This window comes from Procambarus clarkii, chromosome 34, assembly GCF_040958095.1.
Source record: "Procambarus clarkii isolate CNS0578487 chromosome 34, FALCON_Pclarkii_2.0, whole genome shotgun sequence".
In the NCBI taxonomy this organism is placed as follows: Eukaryota; Metazoa; Arthropoda; class Malacostraca; order Decapoda; family Cambaridae; genus Procambarus; species Procambarus clarkii.
In genome coordinates this window covers 33,833,456-33,845,155 of record NC_091183.1, presented here as the reverse complement: position 1 = coordinate 33,845,155, position 11,700 = coordinate 33,833,456, and the positions used below count along the sequence as shown (strand labels likewise).

Below are 11,700 nucleotides of genomic sequence, written 5' to 3'. Positions count from 1 at the left end.
TACGAAAATGGTATAAATGAGGCTGTTATGGTTGTCCTTTCTTGTTTTTCCTTCTTTATCACCAATTTCTTGTATCTTCGCTCTTCTTTTATCTACGTTTTCTGTTCCTTCTTTAGTGACTTGACGCCATTGAAGTAATGATGGCGGACGATGTTTAATTTGTACATGAATAGACACGCGTCTATTATGTCTATTCCAGTCTTGTGTCTATCCACGGCACGTCTGGGCCGTGGGGGCACGTCTGGGCCGTGGGGCACGTCTGGGCCGTGGGGCACGTCTGGGCCGTGGGGCACGTCTGGGCCGTGGGGCACGTCTGGGCCGTGGGGGGCACGTCTGGGCCGTGGGGGGCACGTCTGGGCCGTGGGGCACGTCTGGGCCGTGGGGCACGTCTGGACCGTGGGGCACGTCTGGGCCGTGGGGCACGTCTGGGCCGTGGGGCACGTCTGGGCCGTGGGGCACGTCTGGGCCGTGGGACACGTCTGGACCGTGGGGCACGTCTGGGCCGTGGGACACGTCTGGGCCGTGGGACACGTCTGGACCGTGGGACACGTCTGGACCGTGGAGCACGTCTGGACCGTGGGACACGTCTGGACCGTGGGACACGTCTGGACCGTGGGGCACGTCTGGGCCGTGGGACACGTCTGGGCCGTGGGACACGTCTGGACCGTGGGACACGTCTGGACCGTGGGACACGTCTGGACCGTGGGACACGTCTGGACCGTGGGACACGTCTTGACCGTGGGGCACGTCTGGGCCGTGGGGCACGTCTGGACCGTGGGACACGTCTGGACCGTGGGGCACGTCTGGGCCGTGGGGCACGTCTGGACCGTGGGACACGTCTGGACCGTGGGGCACGTCTGGACCGTGGGACACGTCTGGACCGTGGGACACGTCTGGACCGTGGGACACGTCTGGACCGTGGGACACGTCTGGACCGTGGGGCACGTCTGGACCGTGGGGCACGTCTGGACCGTGGGGCACGTCTGGACCGTGGGACACGTCTGGACCGTGGGACACGTCTGGACCGTGGGACACGTCTGGACCGTGGGACACGTCTGGGCCGTGGGACACGTCTGGACCGTGGGGCACGTCTGGACCGTGGGGCACGTCTGGACCGTGGGGCACGTCTGGACCGTGGGGCACGTCTGGACCGTGGGGCACGTCTGGACCGTGGGGCACGTCTGGACCGTGGGGCACGTCTGGACCGTGGGGCACCTCTAGACCGTGGGGCACGTCTGGACCGTGGGGCACGTCTGGACCGTGGGGCACGTCTGGACCGTGGGGCACGTCTGGACCGTGGGGCACGTCTGGGCCGTGGGGGGGCACCTCTGGGCCGTGGGGGGCACCTCTGGGCCGTGGGGGGCACCTCTGGGCCGTGGGGGGCACCTCTGGGCCGTGGGGGGCACCTCTGGGCCGTGGGGGGCACCTCTGGGCCGTGGGGGGCACCTCTGGGCCGTGGGGGGCACCTCTGGGCCGTGGGGGCACCTCTGGGCCGTGGGGGGCACCTCTGGGCCGTGGGGGGCACCTCTGGGCCGTGGGGGGCACCTCTGGGCCGTGGGGGGCACCTCTGGGCCGTGGGGGGCACCTCTGGGCCGTGGGGGGCACCTCTGGGCCGTGGGGGGCACCTCTGGGCCGTGGGGGGCACCTCTGGGCCGTGGGGGGCACCTCTGGGCCGTGGGGGGCACCTCTGGGCCGTGGGGGGCACCTCTGGGCCGTGGGGGGCACCTCTGGGCCGTGGGGGGCACCTCTGGGCCGTGGGGGGCACCTTTGGGCCGTGGGGGGCACCACTGGGCCGTGGGGGGCACCACTGGGCCGTGGGGGGCACCACTGGGCCGTGGGGGGCACCACTGGGCCGTGGGGGCACCACTGGGCCGTGGGGGCACCTCTGGGCCGTGGGGGCACCTCTGGGCCGTGGGGGCACCTCTGGGCCGTGGGGGCACCTCTGGGCCGTGGGGGCACCTCTGGGCCGTGGGGCACCTCTGGGCCGTGGGGGCACCTCTGGGCCGTGGGGGCACCTCTGGGCCGTGGGCACCTCTGGACCGTGGGCACCTCTGGGCCGTGGGGGCACCTCTGGGCCGTGGGCATCTCTGGGCCGTGGGCACCTCTGGACCGTGGGCATCTCTGGGCCGTGGGGGCACCTCTGGGCCGTGGGCATCTCTGGGCCGTGGGCACCTCTGGACCGTGGGGCACGTCTGGACCGTGGGGCACTTCTGGGCCGTGGGGGGGCACCTCTGGGCCGTGGGGGGCACCTCTGGGCCGTGGGGGGCACCTCTGGGCCGTGGGGGGCACCTCTGGGCCGTGGGGGGCACCACTGGGCCGTGGGGGGCACCTCTGGGCCGTGGGGGCACCTCTGGGCCGTGGGGGCACCTCTGGGCCGTGGGGGCACCTCTGGGCCGTGGGGCACCTCTGGGCCGTGGGGGCACCTCTGGGCCGTGGGCATCTCTGGGCCGTGGGCACCTCTGGACCGTGGGCACCTCTGGGCCGTGGACCCCATTAACAGCTCAAGGCGACCAATATTAATGGGATTTTAATGTATTCCTCTGAGCGGAGCAGATAACTCTTCTGTTATCTAATTTGTTGCCACCATTAAGGAAATTCGAAGGGAATTTTCCGATAATAATGATAAACAATATTATTTAAGCTTTTTTCAGGGAAATTTGGGTACGATAATTATTTTATTTGGCTTGGGAACTTAATGTTTAAACTTAGTTTAAGTTTTAAACTCTAGTACTCCAGGAAGCATAATATGTGTGAGGCTCCTGCTAAAAAAAAGAAAAAAGTCCACTACGGGCTCACCATAGCCCGTGCTACTTGGAACTTTTTGTTCCAAGGAGCGAATCTTAAACAACAACAACAATCCTGCTAAAACAATGACAAAAATATATATATAATTGGTCGACCATCTGGGGGGCCTGCCGGCTGAGTGGACAGCGCTCGGGATTCGTAGTCCCAAGGTTCCGGGTTCGATACCCGGCGGAGGCGGAAACAAATGGGCAGTTTCTTTCACGCTTATGCATCTGTTCACTTAGCAGTAAATAGGTACCTGGGAGTTAGGCAGCTGCTACGGGCTGCTTCCTGGGGGTTGTGTAACAGAAAAGGAGGCCTGGTCGAGGACCGGGCCGCGAGGACGCTAGGACCCGAAATCATCTCAAGATAACCTCAAGATAACCTAAAGAGACCCTGTAATGTGTGTACTATGCAATACTGACACCTGTATCTGTACAATATACAACACTATCAAGATAACACAGGTGTGAATAATTACACATCAAATAGGATACAAAGTATAATGATGTATGCTGCCCAAAGTCATTGTAGTGTGTAATGTAAGGATTACACAAGAAAGATGACACAAAGGCAAAAAGACATGCTAACCTGTGCAGCAGTCCATCCTGCAAGAGGGAACAGCATTTGTAACTGTAAAACTTGACTATCCCTTAATCGCGGATAGTCACAATTTGAGCTTAAATCAATCTGATCATCCCTGTATATTCTAAGCTATAACTTGAGACGTATTTCATTTACTTCTATCCCCCCTTTTTGTCAATATATCTAAATCAGCCTAGCCAAACTACCTCTCTTAGGCAGTTTGACTGCCTAGGAGTGGTCGACAAACATGTGGTCGACAAACATGTGGTCGACAAACATGTGGTCGACAAACATCCACACCACCTTTTCATATTTATTTATAATATTAAACCTAATAAATATAGATTCTTGGAGGCTGGGGGGGGGGGTATGGAGAATAGATGCAAAGAGACTTTGCATCTATTCATGCAGAGGAATAGGACAATCGACTTGAGAATGGTCCAAGGGCCAGATTCACGAAAGCACTTACGCAAGTACTTACGAACGTGTACATCTTTCCTCAGTCTTTGACGGTTTTGGTTACATTTATTAAACAGTTTACAAGCATGAAAACTTCCCATTCAACTGTTGTTATTGTTATAAACAGCCTCCTGGTGCTTCGGAGCTCATTAACTGTTTAATAATTGGAAACAAAGCCGCCAAAGATTGAGAAAATATGAACAGGTTCGTAAGTGCTTGCGAAAGTGCTTTCGTGAATCTGGCCCCAGGACGGACCGAAACGTCGTCGTCCCTTCACCTTCTAGTGTGTGGTCTAGTCAACATTCTTCAGCCACGTTATTGTGACTCATCGTCTGCAATAGGACAAGTTGCTTATCGATGGTACCGATAAGCAAGTTGCTTATCGATTAGTGTGGAGAGATGATCGTGAAGCAGTTGTAACTCTGACAAGAAAGGTTACCAGTGACATTCCAGAAGTAGTAGTTTAATTTGAAGGGAAATCATTGGCCAAGTTCTTAGATCCAAATCGCTTCAGACTCGCGACCCGCCCACCTGTGATAGACAGTTACACAGGTAACCCAAACCCACTTGAGACGAGCCCAAGACGGACCCAAAATGTCGTCCCTTAATTTTTCTTCTCGTTTTTGCTTTCACCAGGCGCCGGCGAGAAACAATGGGCAGAGCTTCTTTCACCCTATGCCCCTGTTACCTAGCAGTAAAATAGGTACCTGGGTGTTAGTCAGCTGTCACGGGCTGCTTCCTGGGGGTGGAGGCCTGGTCGAGGACCGAGCCGCGGGGACACTAAAGCCCCGAAATCATCTCAAGATAACCTCTCAAGATAACAGGAGCAGACTATTTCTGACTCGTGTTAGCAGGCTGAGAGCCTTCGCCTCCTCCCATACCTCACTGAAACACTTCCCGACAACCGGTTAACAACCTGGTACACCAAGTACTGCTGGGTAACATGGGCGAACAGTTCAGGAGTGGCACCAAGTCAATCCTCCCTGGCTAGGACTCGAACCCAGGACAAATTACTTGCGAGGCGCGGGTCGTGCGTGTCACCAATCTAACCCAACCTACCGAAAGTAAGAGATGAAAAACCGTGTTTTATACATGGTGTTTGACGTCACAGTGACGTCACCCAGAGTCATCTAATTACCGTTGTTGGCATAACTACTCGTCCAACGACCCTCATCCTACCTGCGAGACGACCCAACTGTCGTCTTAATAACATCTTCCCCCCCCCCCCCCCGTCACCTGACCTATGACCAGCTGCTTACCCAACGACCAAATAGCTCTCGTAACGACCCCGCTCCCTCACGCGCTAGACGACCTAACTGTTCACGTAACGACCATACAGCCCCAATAAACTTCTCGGACAGAATCACTATAGCGGGGGCCACAGTTGCTGTAACGAGGGAATGGCAGGGAAGTTGGTAGAGGGGGGCGAACTACTGAAGTCATAGTTTCCCCTTCCGGGGCCCCCTTCCATTTCTACTTTCCCCGATTTTCCCCTTTTACCATTCCCTGCTCTCCCTTCACACCCCATCACCTCAATATACTCCAAACTCCCCCCCATCTCCTTCCACCATCACTCCCCTCCCCCCCATCACCATTCCCCCCCCCCCCTTTCCCCTCAAACAACCCAGGCCTACGGTAGTTGGAGGTCGTTGAGGAAGCCTAAAGCTTCTCTCTGTCTTTGGTTGATTTTTGTTTGGCATTGATTTTATCCTTAAGCACTTAAGTGCAGAATACCAAAATTCCAGCTCACCCAGGTAGCAGAGCTGGTGTTATTGGCTTGGTAAGAATGTACCACTTAATTCTTCTATATCTTCTTGCATATAAATATATAAATAAACGGGAGTATGATAGATAAACAGGAGTATGATAGGACAGTCACTAGTAGTCACGTTTTTGGCAACAGGAACAGAACAACATTATCAGGAGATCCTCAGGAACACGAGAACATTTAAAGAACGTTAACACATTGTGATGATTTCCTCTAGAACTGGAGAATGTATGAAGCAACTGCACATCTTCAGGCATCTCCCACTGGCAGGTCTGAAGGGCCTATGATGATTAGGTATTCATCATTCGTGTGTGGGAGATCATGTCCCAGTTCCTCCTGCTCACAGAGTTTGCACCTGGAGTGCTCAGGATTGGGAGATCCGTCACCTGTAGCCACCTGCCACAGGTAACGGTAGCCACGTGCCACAGGTGACGGTAGCCACCTGCCACAGGTAACGGTAGCCACCTGCCACAGGTAACGGTAGCCACCTGCCACAGGTAACGGTAGCCACCTGCCACAGGTGACGGTAGCCACCTGCCACAGGTGACGGTAGCCACCTGCCACAGGTGACGGTAGCCACCTGCCACAGGTGACGGTAGCCACCTGCCACAGGTGACGGTAGCCACCTGCCACAGGTGACGGTAGCCACCTGCCACAGGTGACGGTAGCCACCTGCCACAGGTGACGGTAGCCACCTGCCACAGGTGACGGTAGCCACCTGCCACAGGTGACGGTAGCCACCTGCCACAGGTGACGGTAGCCACCTGCCACAGGTGACGGTAGCCACCTGCCACAGGTGACGGTAGCCACCTGCCACAGGTGACGGTAGCCACCTGCCACAGGTGACGGTAGCCACCTGCCACAGGTGACGGTAGCCACCTGCCACAGGTGACGGTAGCCACCTGCCACAGGTGACGGTAGCCACCTGCCACAGGTGACGGTAGCCACCTGCCACAGGTGACGGTAGCCACCTGCCACAGGTGACGGTAGCCACCTGCCACAGGTGACGGTAGCCACCTGCCACAGGTGACGGTAGCCACCTGCCACAGGTGACGGTAGCCACCTGCCACAGGTGACGGTAGCCACCTGCCACAGGTGACGGTAGCCACCTGCCACAGGTGACGGTAGCCACCTGCCACAGGTGACGGTAGCCACCTGCCACAGGTGACGGTAGCCACCTGCCACAGGTGACGGTAGCCACCTGCCACAGGTGACGGTAGCCACCTGCCACAGGTGACGGTAACCCAACCTGATCCTGGCAACCACTGTGTCGCACAGTCTGGTGGACGTTTTGTGCTGCCCATAAACATAGGTTTCAGATCTGAACAAATCATAGTTATTGGTAATAGTTTTCAGCCAATATTTCTCTCATACCTGAGTGTTTGGATAATATATATAACTTTAACCTGGTTATAGTTTAATTGTATCTTTATTACTGAATTTTGTGGCTGTGTCATACCTTGAGGTTACCTTGAGGTGCTTCCGGGGCTTAGCGTCCCCGCGGCCCGGTCGTCGACCAGGCCTCCTGGTTGCTGGACTGATCAACCAGGCTGTTGGACGCGGCTGCTCGCAGCCTGACGTATGAGTCACAGCCTGGTTGATCAGGTATCCTTTGGAGGTGCTTATCCAGTTCTCTCTTGAACACTATGAGGGGTCGGCCAGTTATGCCCCTTATGTGTAGTGGAAGCGTGTTGAACAGTCTCGGGCCTCTGATGTTGATAGAGTTCTCTCTCAGAGTACCTGTTGCACCTCTGCTCTTCAACGGGGGTATTCTGCACATCCTGCCATGTCTTCTGGTCTCGATGACACATGATGAGTTAATCATGTAACTCACAATGTGTCATCATGAGTGTGAAGCCCTTATAAAGAGCAGCGAGCAGGGTCCAAGTGCTTTCTTAAGGCTGTTAATGAGCCTTAAGACACTTGTCCTGTAGTGTCCTACAGTGTCCTGCAGTGACGGTTTAAGGTGATGATGTTTAAGGTGATGATGTTTAAGGTGATGATGTCGAATGTGATGATGTCTCTGGATACACTGATGATATCTCTCTTGTCACTTGAGTCCCATTGTGTTATTACTTGGGACAATGTCTACTTTCACTATTTTGACAATAATTTATCCTACATCGGAATTAAAAAAAAAAACATTTCTTAATGTTTTATTGAGTGTTCATTGTAAAAGTAAAAACAAGATTTATATATTATTTATAATTTCTTGTATAATGTTGCAAGTGGAGTATTTCTATTGCATCCAAAGTAATGATGGTCTCTTAGGTCTCACTTCATGCAGGTCGGCGTTCAATCCCCCGACCGGCCAAGTGGTTGTGCACTATTCCTCCACCTCTCCTCCCCAAATCCTTGTCCTGACCCCTTCCAAGTGCTATATAGTCGTAATGGCTTGGCGCTTTCCCCCCCTGATAATTCCCTCCCTCCCTCCCTCCTTCAGAATCTAAACCATTTGTCTATGCAAGGTTGAGCTGTTGCATCAATGGCTTTAATATTGCTATGGGTCATTTCGAAATTTGGTGAGGTGATGATTTTCAAATTTGATGAATTTGCCTTTTGGTGAGCTTATCATGTTTGTCCTTAAAGCTGGCACTGTTATTCTTACCTATGAAACTAAAATTCAAATTTAAAATTATCTTCCATGTGTATTTTCATACAAGTTTGATCTGATTTATGCTGTGCTAAGATACACTGCTTGTCTAAATGGTGCTTGCTAAGTCATTTTAGCGAATATTTATTTTGCGACTAAAAAAAGGGGTCTACGTTCCATTCAGTGGCTTTTATGGCAATGCGCTTGTGTTTACTTTAGTGTTGGAGGGACAGGCAGGAAAAGCCGCTCAGGCTATCAAAGCGAGGCGAGTCCGCGAGGGATTATTTTGTGTGTACTCTCCTGATCATGCCCTATCCTGCCTACTTTTTCCTGCCACCAATGTTTGTTGATTAATTAAATACGTTTCATGTTATTGGCAGGAGTGGGTACTGTGGGAGTTGGTGGGTGGGTACTGTGGGAGGTGCAGGGTGGGTACTGTGGGAGCTGGTGGGTGAGTACTGTGGGAGCTGGTGGGTGAGTACTGTGGGAGCTGGTGGGTGGGTACTGTGGGAGCCGCTGTGTGGGTACTGTGGGAGCTGGTGGGTGGGTACTGTGAGAGCCGCTGTGTGGGTACTGTGGGAGCTGGTGGGTGGGTACTGTGGGAGCCGCTGTGTGGGTACTGTGGGAGCCGCTGTGTGGGTACTGTGGGAGCTGGTGGGTGGGTACTGTGGGAGTTGCTGGGTGGGTACTGTGGGAGCTGGTGGGTGGGTACTGTGGGAGCTGGTGGGTGGGTACTGTGGGAGGTGGTGAGTGGGTACTGTGGGAGCTGCTGGGTGGGTACTGTGGGAGCTGGTGTGTGGGTACTGTGGGAGGTGGTGAGTGGGTACTGTGGGAGCTGCTGGGTGGGTACTGTGGGAGTTGCTGGGTGGGTACTGTGGGAGCTGGTGTGTGGGTACTGTGGGAGGTGGTGAGTGGGTACTGTGGGAGCTGCTGGGTGGGTACTGTGGGAGCTGGTGGGTGGGTACTGTGGGAGCTACTGGGTGGGTACTGTGGGAGCTGGTGGGTGGGTACTGTGGGAGGTGCTGGGTGGGTACTGTGGGAGCTACTGGGTGGGTACTGTGGGAGCTGGTGGGTGGGTACTGTGGGAGCTGGTGGGTGGGTACTGTGGGAGCTACTGGGTGGGTACTGTGGGAGCTGGTGGGTGGGTACTGTGGGAGCTACTGGGTGGGTACTGTGGGAGCTACTGGGTGGGTACTGTGGGAGCTGGTGGGTGGGTACTGTGGGAGCTGGTGGGTGGGTACTGTGGGAGCTACTGGGTGGGTACTGTGGGAGCTGGTGGGTGGGTACTGTGGGAGCTACTGGGTGGGTACTGTGGGAGCTGCTGGGTGGGTACTGTGGGAGCTGGTGGGTGGGTACTGTGGGAGGTGCTGGGTGGGTACTGTGGGAGCTGCTGGGTGGGTACTGTGGGAGCTGGTGGGTGGGTACTGTGGGAGCTGGTGGGTGGGTACTGTGGGAGCTGGTGGGTGGGTACTGTGGGAGCTACTGGGTGGGTACTGTGGGAGCTGCTGGGTGGGTACTGTGGGAGCTGGTGGGTGGGTACTGTGGGAGCTGGTGGGTGGGTACTGTGGGAGCTGGTGGGTGGGTACTGTGGGAGGTGCTGGGTGGGTACTGTGGGAGCTACTGGGTGGGTACTGTGGGAGCTGGTGGGTGGGTACTGTGGGAGCTGGTGGGTGGGTACTGTGGGAGCTACTGGGTGGGTACTGTGGGAGCTACTGGGTGGGTACTGTGGGAGCTACGGGGTGGGTACTGTGGGAGCTGCTGGGTGGGTACTGTGGGAGCTGGTGGGTGGGTACTGTGGGAGCTGGTGGGTGGGTACTGTGGGAGCTACTGGGTGGGTACTGTGGGAGCTGGTGGGTGGGTACTGTGGGAGCTACTGGGTGGGTACTGTGGGAGGTGGTGGGTGGGTACTGTGGGAGGTGCTGGGTGGGTACTGTGGGAGCTACTGAGTGGGTACTGTGGGAGCTGGTGGGTGGGTACTGTGGGAGCTACTGGGTGGGTACTGTGGGAGCTGGTGGGTGGGTACTGTGGGAGCTGGTGGGTGGGTACTGTGGGAGGTGCTGGGTGGGTACTGTGGGAGCTACTGGGTGGGTACTGTGGGAGCTGGTGGGTGGGTACTGTGGGAGCTACTGAGTGGGTACTGTGGGAGCTGGTGGGTGGGTACTGTGGGAGCTACTGAGTGGGTACTGTGGGAGCTGGTGGGTGGGTACTGTGGGAGCTACTGGGTGGGTACTGTGGGAGCTACTGGGTGGGTACTGTGGGAGCTACTGGGTGGGTACTGTGGGAGCTGGTGGGTGGGTACTGTGGGAGCTGGTGGGTGGGTACTGTGGGAGGTGCTGGGTGGGTACTGTGGGAGCTGGTGGGTGGGTACTGTGGGAGCTGGTGGGTGGGTACTGTGGGAGCTGGTGGGTGGGTACTGTGGGAGCTACTGGGTGGGTACTGTGGGAGCTGGTGGGTGGGTACTGTGGGAGCTGGTGGGTGGGTACTGTGGGAGCTGGTGGGTGGGTACTGTGGGAGCTACTGGGTGGGTACTGTGGGAGCTACTGGGTGGGTACTGTGGGAGCTACTGGGTGGGTACTGTGGGAGCTGGTGGGTGGGTACTGTGGGAGCTGGTGGGTGGGTACTGTGGGAGCTACTGGGTGGGTACTGTGCGAGCTACTGGGTGGGTACTGTGGGAGCTGGTGGGTGGGTACTGTGGGAGGAGCTGGGTGGGTACTGTGGGAGGTGCTGGGTGGGTACTGTGGGAGCTACTGGGTGGGTACTGTGGGAGCTACTGGGTGGGTACTGTGGGAGCTGGTGGGTGGGTACTGTGGGAGGTGCTGGGTGGGTACTGTGGGAGCTGGTGGGTGGGTACTGTGGGAGCTGCTGGGTGGGTACTGTGGGAGCTGCTGGGTGGGTACTGTGGGAGCTACTGGGTGGGTACTGTGGGAGCTGGTGGGTGGGTACTGTGGGAGCTGGTGGGTGGGTACTGTGGGAGCTACTGGGTGGGTACTGTGCGAGCTACTGGGTGGGTACTGTGGGAGCTGGTGGGTGGGTACTGTGGGAGCTGGTGGGTGGGTACTGTGGGAGCTGGTGGGTGGGTACTGTGGGAGCTACTGGGTGGGTACTGTGCGAGCTGGTGGGTGGGTACTGTGGGAGCTGGTGGGTGGGTACTGTGGGAGCTGGTGGGTGGGTACTGTGGGAGCTGGTGGGTGGGTACTGTGGGAGCTGGTGGGTGGGTACTGTGGGAGCTGGTGGGTGGGTACTGTGGGAGCTACTGGGTGGGTACTGTGCGAGCTACTGGGTGGGTACTGTGGGAGCTGGTGGGTGGGTACTGTGGGAGCTGGTGGGTGGGTACTGTGGGAGCTGGTGGGTGGGTACTGTGGGAGCTACTGGGTGGGTACTGTGGGAGCTACTGGGTGGGTACTGTGGGAGCTACTGGGTGGGTACTGTGGGAGCTACTGGGTGGGTACTGTGGGAGCTGGTGGGTGGGTACTGTGGGAGCTGGTGGGTGGGTACTGTGGGAGCTACTGGG

At 56.8% G+C, this 11,700-nt stretch overlaps 1 protein-coding gene across 1 annotated transcript; it reads right to left on the bottom strand.

Annotated features, from left to right (window-relative positions):
• Positions 1-207: 207 nt before the first annotated feature.
• LOC123761951 (collagen alpha-1(II) chain-like) lies at positions 208-2,085 on the bottom strand. The gene has a single exon (XM_045748114.2). It carries the CDS (start codon positions 2,083-2,085, stop codon positions 208-210), a length of 1,878 nt encoding a protein of 625 aa, XP_045604070.2.
• Between the last annotated feature and the right edge of the window lie 9,615 nt (positions 2,086-11,700).

Excerpts from the sequence above, each read along its gene's own strand:
- LOC123761951 (XM_045748114.2), bottom strand. The coding sequence starts at position 2,085 with ATGCCCACGGCCCAGAGGTGCCCCCACGGCCCAGAGGTGCCCACGGTC.